Genomic DNA, 10,036 nt, shown 5'->3' on the forward strand with positions numbered 1-10,036 from the left:
AACTCATTCAAAATACTTTCTCCGTCCTAATTATATTATTCATGTTTATTTTTTTGTTTGTCCCAAATATATAGTAATATATCATATTTAATAATATATTTTTACATTTCTTTACTAATATACCCATATTAAATATATTTTGAAAATTGTGTAATTATTTTTTAATACATTAAATTGAGATAAAATAAAAAAACTATATAAAATTTACTTTTCCAATAATTTTTTTTAATTTATGTGAAAAAAAAGACAATACATATAACAAAAAAAAATACTAATTTTTATTATTTTTCAAAATAAATATGAGTCACATCAACACATCACACCGAAATCTAGTAATTGTAACATTTTTATTATAAGTGTTTTTTTTAAAGTGATATTATATTTAAAGTGTGTCTATAGACTCTATACAAAAGGAAGGAAAGTGTGTAACTTGGATTGGGAAGAAGAAAGAAAAATCAATCCTCCTTCTCCGATGGCCCAACCGCCGCACGTACTCCTCTTCCCTCTTCCCCTCCAAGGCCCCGTAAACTCCATGCTCAAGCTCGCCGAGCTTCTCTGTCTCGCAGATCTCCACGTAACCTTCCTTGTCACAGACTACATCCACGCCCGTCTCCAGCGCCACTCCAGCTTCCGGTCCCGTTTCGACCACTACCCGAATTTCCAAATCAACACCGTCTCCGATGGGCTGCCGGAGGATCACCCCCGTGGGGACAGATTCATCGAGCTGTTCGATTCCTTGCGCCGCGAGACCCAGCCTTTGTTCAAGGAGATGCTGATCAGCTCTGAGTCGGAGTCCCGCCGGAGAGTGTCGTGTATTGTCGCCGATGGGATTCTGGGATTCACGTTCGATGTGGGGAACGAGCTTGGGATCCCTGTTTTCTACGTGAGGACCATCAGTGCTTGCTGTCTTTGGGTGTTCTTCTGTCTCCCCAAGCTTATTCAAGCTGGAGAGATTCCCTTCAATGGTGACTTACTTACAACAGCTATTTAATTTAATTTGGAATATTACATAATTATTTCTTATAAATTGCCTTAATTTTGATTTTTTTTTTTTTAATCCTTTACTTAATATCAAATTTTAATCTTATCAATCTGTTTTTTAAATTGTGAAATCAATGCTTGATGTCATTTCAGTGTGGACCGAATGATATTAAAATTTTAATTTAATAGATCGGCGTCATTGTGTAGAATCTGATCATAGTTTTGGTTGTAGAAGATAAATATTAGATTAATTTTTGTTTATTTTAAGCAAAGAAAGCTAATTGAATATATTTGTCATTTCAATAACTCTATATTAATTTCAAGTTACCAAATTGATCAAAGTGAGTGTTTTGATTTGTCAATGATAAGTAGTATCACGTTGAATGTGCAAAACTTCGTTTCAATGAAAAAATAACCGATTGAACTAGACTAATTTGGTTATTTATTTAGGGTGCATTCGAGTGATGAATTTGAAATCTATTGATTTTGATTTTTGTTGGATTGGTTACAATAAAACAATAGATCAAGTCTTAAATCCACATGTTGGTTATTTACACGTTAGTTAGTAATGCATGGTAGAATGGATTTCAAATGACCTGATTATCAGGTGAACTTGAAATTCATCTTAATTAGCATGAAATACTATATAAACAAGTAAACAATGGATTTGAAGTTTACGGTCTTATCTAAATAACAAAAATATATTTGAAATTCATCCATTCAAACGCAACCTTATGTTATTTGAGTCATTGATTGCTATTTCTAGAATATTTTCGGTTATTTTTTTCTCAAACCTGAATAAATCGAACTTATGTTTATGTTTTCTGTGTGTTTTGATTCAATTAGTTTCGTTGTTCATTTTTCTTGGTTTGATTTATTTAAAAAAGATCAGTTCTGTTACCTCTGTTTTTATTAAATAAAATATTGAATCTTTTTGCTTTTTATGAAAATTTTGCTTGGTTGGTTGGTTCATTAATAAGTTGGATTAGTTATATGTTTGAAAAGTAGTTGATTATAGACTACAAAAGAATCTCAAGTTCTTTGTCAACTGTTTTCAACTTCATTCAATCTTTTTTCTTAAAGGAGATGATATGGATGAGCTGATAAAGAGTGTACCAGGCATGGAAAGATTTCTCCGGCGTCGTGATCTGCCGAGTTTTTGCCGATCGGGCAATGTAACTGACCCGAATATCCGATTGTATAGAACGGAATGTGATGAACTACCACGAGCCCATGGACTTATACTAAACACGTTTGAAGAACTAGAAGGGCCGATTCTTTCTGAGATTCGGAGTTTGTGTCCGAATATTTACACCATTGGACCACTACACACCCATCTGAAAGCGAAACTAGCGGCTCGAGGATCGTTGCAGCCGACGTTTTCGAATAGTTTGTGGGAAGAGGACCGGACCTGCGTAGCATGGCTCGATGCACAACCGTCGAAATCAGTGATTTATGTGAGCTTTGGAAGTCTTGTGAATGTGACAAACGAGCAATATATGGAGTTCTGGCATGGTTTGGTAAGTAGTGGTCAGAGATTTCTCTGGGTCATACGGCCCGACTCGATCCTTAACAAGGACTCAGGGAGTCGAATTCCAGACGACCTATCCAAAGGCACGAAAGAGAGGGGGTATATAGTCGACTGGGCGCCTCAAGAAGAAGTTTTAGCCCATCCATCTGTTGGCGGATTCTTGACTCACAGCGGATGGAACTCGACTTTAGAGAGCGTATTTGAAGGCGTGCCGATGATCTGCTGGCCTTATTTTGTCGATCAACAGGTCAACAGCCGGTTCGTTGGGAACGTGTGGGATCTTGGATTGGATATGAAAGACACTTGTGACAGAAATGTTGTAGAGAAAATGGTCAGGGATCTTATGGAGGTGAGAAAGGGGGAGTTCTTGCAAAGGGCTGATGAGATGGCGAAATCGGCTAAACGATGCTTGGTCGAGGGTGGATCGTCGTATATTAGTTTCGAGCGTCTGATAAAAGATATAGGAAATCCATAAGTGCACGAGTTGCTTATGAAAGATAGATTGTCGAATCGAATAACACAGGATATGTTCATATGATGTAACCTTCATGAAAGCTTTCCAATTTTCCCAATCACTACTTGGATCTCATATCTTGAATATCTCGGCTTTGTAATAATGGATTGTTATAGATTTAACTTTTACGTCAAATTTACAAGTAAATCTTGTATAACATCAGGCATTATTTTTACGTCAAATTTACAAGTTAATATCGTAAAAGCTCGCTATTTTACCAAAAGTCAGTTACAACTTAGCTCAAATATCATGTTTCGGTTGTTCCACCCAACATCATAGAAGGTTTATTCAGCACCCTTCCATTAATATCACAAGCTGATGAATGATGATCTAACCATAGGTCTGAATCAATTATTGATTTAACCACGTCCAAATCTGGTTTATGAAAGGGTGCTGAATAATTGAAAAACAAACAAAACTCTCAATCAATAGACACTTTTTCCCATAAAGTGAATACCTTTCACTAAAGTGGCTTTCATCTTTTAATGAAGCGACTAATTCGATATGAGAAAAAAGTTCATATGTAGTACTGAATTTTGTTGCTGTCTAAATTTTTTGGGAAATAAAAAACAAATAAAACTACACAACAAAACCCAAAAATCACTCACTTGCATCAATTACTAGGGATGATAACAATCACATTGAGTTAATTGTTGAAAAAATAAACAAACCAGTTTCCAGTTCATGGACTACAAAATGTTTCTGGCATTCATATGAAGCAAAAACAACCTAGAGATTAACACGACTACGGAACCTAAACCGATCCGGTTCCTTGAGCTTCCTGAGGATGGACCAATGGGTCCGAACGCCGGAGGTTGAAACAGTCCCCCCGTGCTTGCATTCAAACTGCGAAACAGACATTGTAATTGAAGGATAGTTTTGGTTAAAAGCAAATATTATGTTTCTTCTATGAACAAATTCAACACATTATACGTCAGATCGAAGAAACCATAGTATAAAGGTAAATATTTATTTTTGCGGATTATTCCTTCGTATTTATTACGTGTTAATCAAATAAACGATATGGAAAAATGGTGGGATGGTCTTACCTTCCCCTGAATCTACATGATCCATAACCTGCAAGTTCAAAAATGGAAAAAAGGAGCATTACCAAACATGAATATCTAATAAGAATCGTAGCATGTTAATTATTATCGTGTTCGGAAATTTTCCGGAAATAACTTCTTCCGCAACCAATGAACTTCAAGTTTCAAAGATTTAAAGAATTCCCAAGAGCACGACTTAGTTGCAGCACCACAGGACCAACATCTTTAAAAATCGTTTCGATTTACCATTATTATCATAGTACAACAAAAACCGACAAATTCACTTTCTACTTTTACAAATATTCAATGATCTTAAACTATAAGATGCGATGAATAATTTTCAGTAAACACAGAAATTCAACAACCAAGCCCGTTCATAGGGACTAGTTATGAATATTAGTCTTCTATCTTCGCTGATATACTGCAACACTTTCTAAATATAAAAATATTGACGGAATGACGGGCTCCCTCTTTTACGCATGAATTTTTTGTCAAAGCCTCAAAGCTGTTTCCCAACAAGAAATCAAAGGCCGGGAACTCACAAGTTCAATATAACCGGTGTGGTACATATAATATCCTTTATTTGGGTTGGCTTGGGTAACTACTTTTAGGCCTTTGTTGTCCTGTATTCAGTCTCGATGACCACGTACAAATTATGGACATAAATTCTGCAAATAAAAATTTTAAAAAGAATGGTTCCTAAAGTTAAATCAGAAACTTACTAGGATCAACAGTAGTTGCTATAGCTGTGCCACCAAAGTCGCAAGTCCCACCAGAATTCCACTTTTTTGGTAGTAATCATTGTAAGCATAAGAAGCGTGATTTTGCAATGTATCGGGGAAGTAACAGGGCTGCCCTTGCTGGATAGCTCGGCAATCTGATTGACCAGGCCCACATGCCCAGTTGAGTCCATCTCGAAGCGATCTCTCGTCCGCACCTGGTCTCGCGATACAAAAGATAGACGAAAAATTGGAAAGACCATCCGAAGCACTCAAACTTATGTCATAGACAGAGGTACCATTGGTGAAAAGTACACCCCAGTTTTTCTCTGAAACTGGCCCCGGCCTCTGATCTTCATCGAAGAGCTCGTAAATATAAGCATTTATTGGGATGCCAAGCTGACTCGGTGGACCTGAATCATTTGACACACGACGGATCAAGTTGTTATTATATGCTTCTGCATTTTGTGCAGTAGCATCAGGTTCATTGGCACCACCGAACCATGGCCAACCAGTTTCGGTCACAACAATTGGGATACTTGAAAAGTTTAGAGCAGCTATAGAATAGTAAGTGGCATCTACCAAAGCATCAAACATATTGGTATAGTGGAAGAGGGTGTTAGGATCCACAATTTGTTTGACCGAGGAGAGTGGTTTGAAAAGCGCGTAATCGAGAGGGAAAATGCCACTGCTCTTAACATATTCATAATAAGGATAAGCATTTAACATGTAAAAGGAATTTGTGTTTTTCAAGAATTGAAGGACCTGGAAAATAGTAGAGTTCCACGTCGTGTTAAAGGTGGCAGTCGAAGGAGGAAAAGGTCGAGGAATTATATCCATTGAATGTGGGGTCGACACTTTAACTAGATGGTTTAGATTCGATGCAACTAAGGCTTTATACAGGTAATTCATTGCTGGGACTAAAATCGGGGCAGCATTAGGGATTGAAGTAAGAACCTCACTGCCAACAGAAATTGCTGTAATATTGGTCGAGGGGACATAAGCTGCAACATTTTTATTAATCCACGCTGCTGCCGCTGAAGGTGATTCTCCAAGACCTAGCACTTCCTCATTTGTGACACTAACCATGACTTCAATGCCACTGTTTGATAGAGCATTCAGCATGTGTGAATCGGCATCGAAAAGGCGGACATGAGTCAATTTTTGAGCTTTAAGGATCCCGACAATATCAGCAGCTGAAGGTAGGTTTGAAACCTCAGTTCCAATATTTATCCCAACAAAGGCCCCTGCATAGGAATTTCAGAGCAGTTCTACCAGTAAATCATAAGATGAAAAGATAGGATCTAATGATTGAAAGACCACACCTACGCGATTATACTAAAGTCTTTGGCAGTTAGTGTTGATGGTGCACCTTAAATCTATCCAAGTGCAAAATTTCGACAGCTATGCTACATAAGTGCACACAGTATACTGGCGATAATCATCACTACTCAGCAATTATGTACATTACCAATTAATTTCTTTGCTATCCACATCCCTCAAAAATCTGGTAAAGTATTAATCTATTAACATATGATAAGAGAACCTATGGAAACCTCCACAAAAAATCAAGACTTGAGCAAGAAATAAATTCTTTTAACTAGAAATCAAATGGTGCAGGGGAGAGACTAAACATAATCCTATAGTAGTTCATCCTGTAGAACACAGTTAAATAATTTCCAGAAAAGACTTTTAAGTTACTAAGATAGCAACTTTAAAACCGGATTATGGGTCAAAGACAGGAACTAGGTGAACAAAAAGTTGAGTCTGTCGATCAACCTGCTGAATTGAAGAGTACTCCACAAAACAGTAGGAGAGCTTGAACCCATATTTCGAATTTCATCATCAACTGTTAAATGATTTGGCTTCAAGCTTCACAGTACCACACTTTTTCCTCCAGCTGACGAAGTGGAATTTAATTAAATTGAAACTGTCAATAGTAGATCAAGGAACACCAATAGATAAATTTACGTAACAAATAAGTATATAAAAATGGTCTCATTTTGTTGTTTAAACCCGTATAATCTCCATTTATGTGGTATGTTTAAGTAAAAAAACTGATCTTTATACCTCTATACCAATATGGCTATATCTATTTCTATACCTATATTTACATACCACTAGCAGAATGCACGTGCGTTGCACGTGGATAACGAGTGAGAATGCACTATGAATGGTCGTAAATTTTGCAAATGATTTATAGGCACATAAATTATTCCACCCCTTATTCAAGATCAAATATTGTTCCACGGTTTATTTGTCACTTTAAACAATCATTATTTATTAAATCATTTTCTTGAATGATTTTTACCTCATTCAGTTTTCTATCTTTTTTAAAAAAATAATGTTTGTTTCCTTCTTCAATTAAATTCTGCAATTCTATCATCACTTCTGATTTTCATGGTTTATCTGAGCATTGAGAAGACATCATTGCTTTATGATTTGACTAATTTGAAAAGAAGCATGTTTAGACCCTTCTATGAAATTTAAAGAAAAAAATTTGTCTGGTCACATGACAGTGCGATTTGTAAAAGATGCAGCAATTTCCTCAAAGGTTCAAACAATTTCATTCGAAAATTCATAGTATAATTGTAAGCATGTACTTGTAACATCATAGATATCATCAACAATAGAGGAAATGACAATAGGATAACAGAAATGTAAATGCCAATGAAACTCGCCCATGAGATAATCAAGAAGTTATTGATAGATGTATTATGACCTAAAGATTATTGTAATGATTATCAAAGTCATTTTGTCAAACACATAGCGAGCCCAGGGTCGAGCAAGACAACCCAGCAATGAAGAATTTCTCAAACAGAAACCAACCATAAAAAAAAAGAATAAAAAAAGAAGCATAAAATAAGAAACCAACCATAAAATACTACTTTAGAGGTGAACTTCTTGATCCCATTTGGAACGGGCAGCCGCACCAACAACTGCAAAGCAAAAGATAAGAATTTTGTAGAATGACAAACCTAAGATAAAATTGAATCCAAACTACAAATAACTTACTGGATGAGAAGTGTGTGAAACCAGTAACATAAGCATTTTCCACTTAGAGATTATTATGAGATGGAGAAGATGAAGAGCGATCGACAAATGAAAGGATGGTTGATGGGCAATTTTGTTTGCATTGTGAAATTATAAATGGCTTTAAAACCTCAGAAATTCCTGACTGCTACAACCTTCTGTTGCATCCAACTTTACTCATAAACCAAAGTATTATAAGATAAATACCTTCATTTCCTCTAAATTTACTTAACCTAGATACATCATATACCAACACCAAATTCATGAAATCAGCTTAAAAAGTTTGAATTAGTTCAATAACTTTGGCTCGATTTTGATTTTGATTTTCCAAAACTGAAACGAATCAAATTTTATGGGGAAAAAATAAACTTGTCCACATTGTAGTTTGATCATTTTGGTTAATTGGGTTGTTTGCATTATTTTCGATCCCAAAAATTTAGATCCGTTCGATTAGTTTGAAAATAAGCTTGGAGAATTCAGTTATTCAAATATCAGTCCCAACAAATACAGGTAGGATCTAATTTACCCATTATTATTTAATTTAACAGATAATAAATTTGGACATGGACCACTCATTCAAGGACAGCTATCAATCTTCCTCCGACAGCACTACACCCAAAATAAAATGCCAAATTTATGTAAAATGCACGGTTGGGATATTCTTGGAGTATTATTACTTTTCTTAAACAAATTCTCATGGTCAGAAAAATTACAATTACTATACTAGAAGTGAAAAAGACTAATACAGTTACCAGAATTTGAAGAGACTGCAATGAATTCCAAGTTTATTTAATTATGAAAGAGCTCCATCATTAATTCCACTTCATTCTCTATCAGAATCAAGATTATTATCATTCTATACTGTTTATTTCTTTTTAACATATCAGTTTTTTGAAAAAGGATCGATCATTCATTTTATTCATTCTGTATAGTTAACAAATACAAAGAGACATAGCATAAAATTTTTTATTATAATTCATCGTTAAACAAATTTAAAAAATATATTGATGATGTGAAATAATGCTATGCTAAATTAATTCAAACTGTAGTGTAGATGTGCATGAAAATTTGTTTCAAAAAGAACAAGAAACTTGTGGACTAAAATCAAGTCAAATAATTGTAAAGTATTTATCCTTTGTAGTATACATACCGTAACTGTTGTCGTGATGGAAGTGTCTCAAGTATCCTTATGGAAGGTCAACTTTTCTGCAAGATAGCTCAAACAGCTGATGGATCAACTTTAATCCCTGGTTAAAAAATAACAGGGTAAAATATAAATTAGTTGCAAGCATTAAAATAGAGAAGTCGTCCCTCCTTACTGAAATAATGAATGAACTACGGGGAAAACATGACAGCGTAAATCAACGTGAAGCTTATGAAACTTCCACAGTTCATGTTTTTCGTTACTATACGCATGCTTTAAGAAATGTCTCTCATGAAAAGTAAAAAAAAAAACTAATTATAACAATAATAATAATAACAAACATGAATCGAAGGAGATAATTCCGCAAATTTTGTAGGGAAAGATTGACCTCCTATAATTACCTACTCCGATGAATGTAATCAAGTGTTCATACTATGTTCTTGGAAAACAAAATTAATTCCCACGTATGCTGTTAGACTCTAAATTAAACTGAGACAAACTTGACTATGCATGAAGTACTTCTCCACCTTCCCCGTGCTCTAAATGCATATTTCAATATGAGATCTCAATTCTGTTCAAGGAAAGTTGAAATTTTCATTACACCAAATAAAATTATCAAATAATCCATCAATAATCGAATGCCGGAAGCAACATGAGAACTAAAAGAGAAAGAGTCTTAGTATGGTCCAAACTAAAAGCAAACTCATTATTAACAAATCTACTCATTTACGAGCTCCCAAAAATCTGCGGACATTAATTAGATTAACAATTCCATTGGCTATATAGAGTTTTCAAAAGTTTAAATATCAACTTGCATCTTGCAGTAGTAGAGATTAATCTGCTGACCAGCCCATGGAAATAATATGCAAAACACCCAAGAAAATGAACCATACAGTTCAATATCTCTAAAAGAAAGCTAGACAGTAATAATCGAAAATAATCTCACATAAAACGAAGTTTTTCAGTGGACTTACATTATTCATTCTATCCGTCATAATTGAAAGGAATACCATTCCCTTACAATAATTTTATTGCAATCACTCTGTTATGCCTAGGAACTGTAAAATG

At 35.0% G+C, this 10,036-nt stretch overlaps 1 protein-coding gene and 1 pseudogene across 2 annotated transcripts; one reads left to right on the top strand and one right to left on the bottom strand.

Moving 5' to 3' along the window:
- The first annotated feature begins 405 nt into the window (after nt 1–405).
- LOC140864324 (7-deoxyloganetic acid glucosyl transferase-like) lies at nt 406–3,112 on the top strand. Of its 2 annotated transcripts, none has more exons than XM_073268432.1 (2): nt 406–965; nt 2,065–3,112. In XM_073268432.1, exons 1-2 carry the CDS (start codon nt 473–475, stop codon nt 2,985–2,987), a joined length of 1,416 nt encoding a protein of 471 aa, XP_073124533.1. In that variant the 5' UTR covers nt 406–472; the 3' UTR covers nt 2,988–3,112. The 2 variants fall into 2 exon arrangements, with proteins under 2 accessions (XP_073124533.1, XP_073124534.1); XM_073268433.1 differs by having other exon boundaries at nt 2,068–3,112.
- Nucleotides 3,113–3,627: 515 nt separating this feature from the next.
- On the bottom strand, nt 3,628–8,634 carry LOC140864353 (glucan endo-1,3-beta-glucosidase 4-like; annotated as a pseudogene).
- Between the last annotated feature and the right edge of the window lie 1,402 nt (nt 8,635–10,036).

This window comes from Henckelia pumila, chromosome 4 (genome assembly GCF_033568475.1).
Source record: "Henckelia pumila isolate YLH828 chromosome 4, ASM3356847v2, whole genome shotgun sequence".
In the NCBI taxonomy this organism is placed as follows: domain Eukaryota; kingdom Viridiplantae; phylum Streptophyta; class Magnoliopsida; order Lamiales; family Gesneriaceae; genus Henckelia; species Henckelia pumila.

Bases quoted from the DNA above. Each gene is read 5' to 3' on its own strand.
- LOC140864324 (XM_073268432.1), top strand. From the start codon at position 473: ATGGCCCAACCGCCGCACGTACTCCTCTTCCCTCTTCCCCTCCAAGGC. The intron at 966-2,064 runs GTGACTTACTTA...TTTTTCTTAAAG, and splicing joins TGGAGAGATTCCCTTCAATG to GAGATGATATGGATGAGCTG.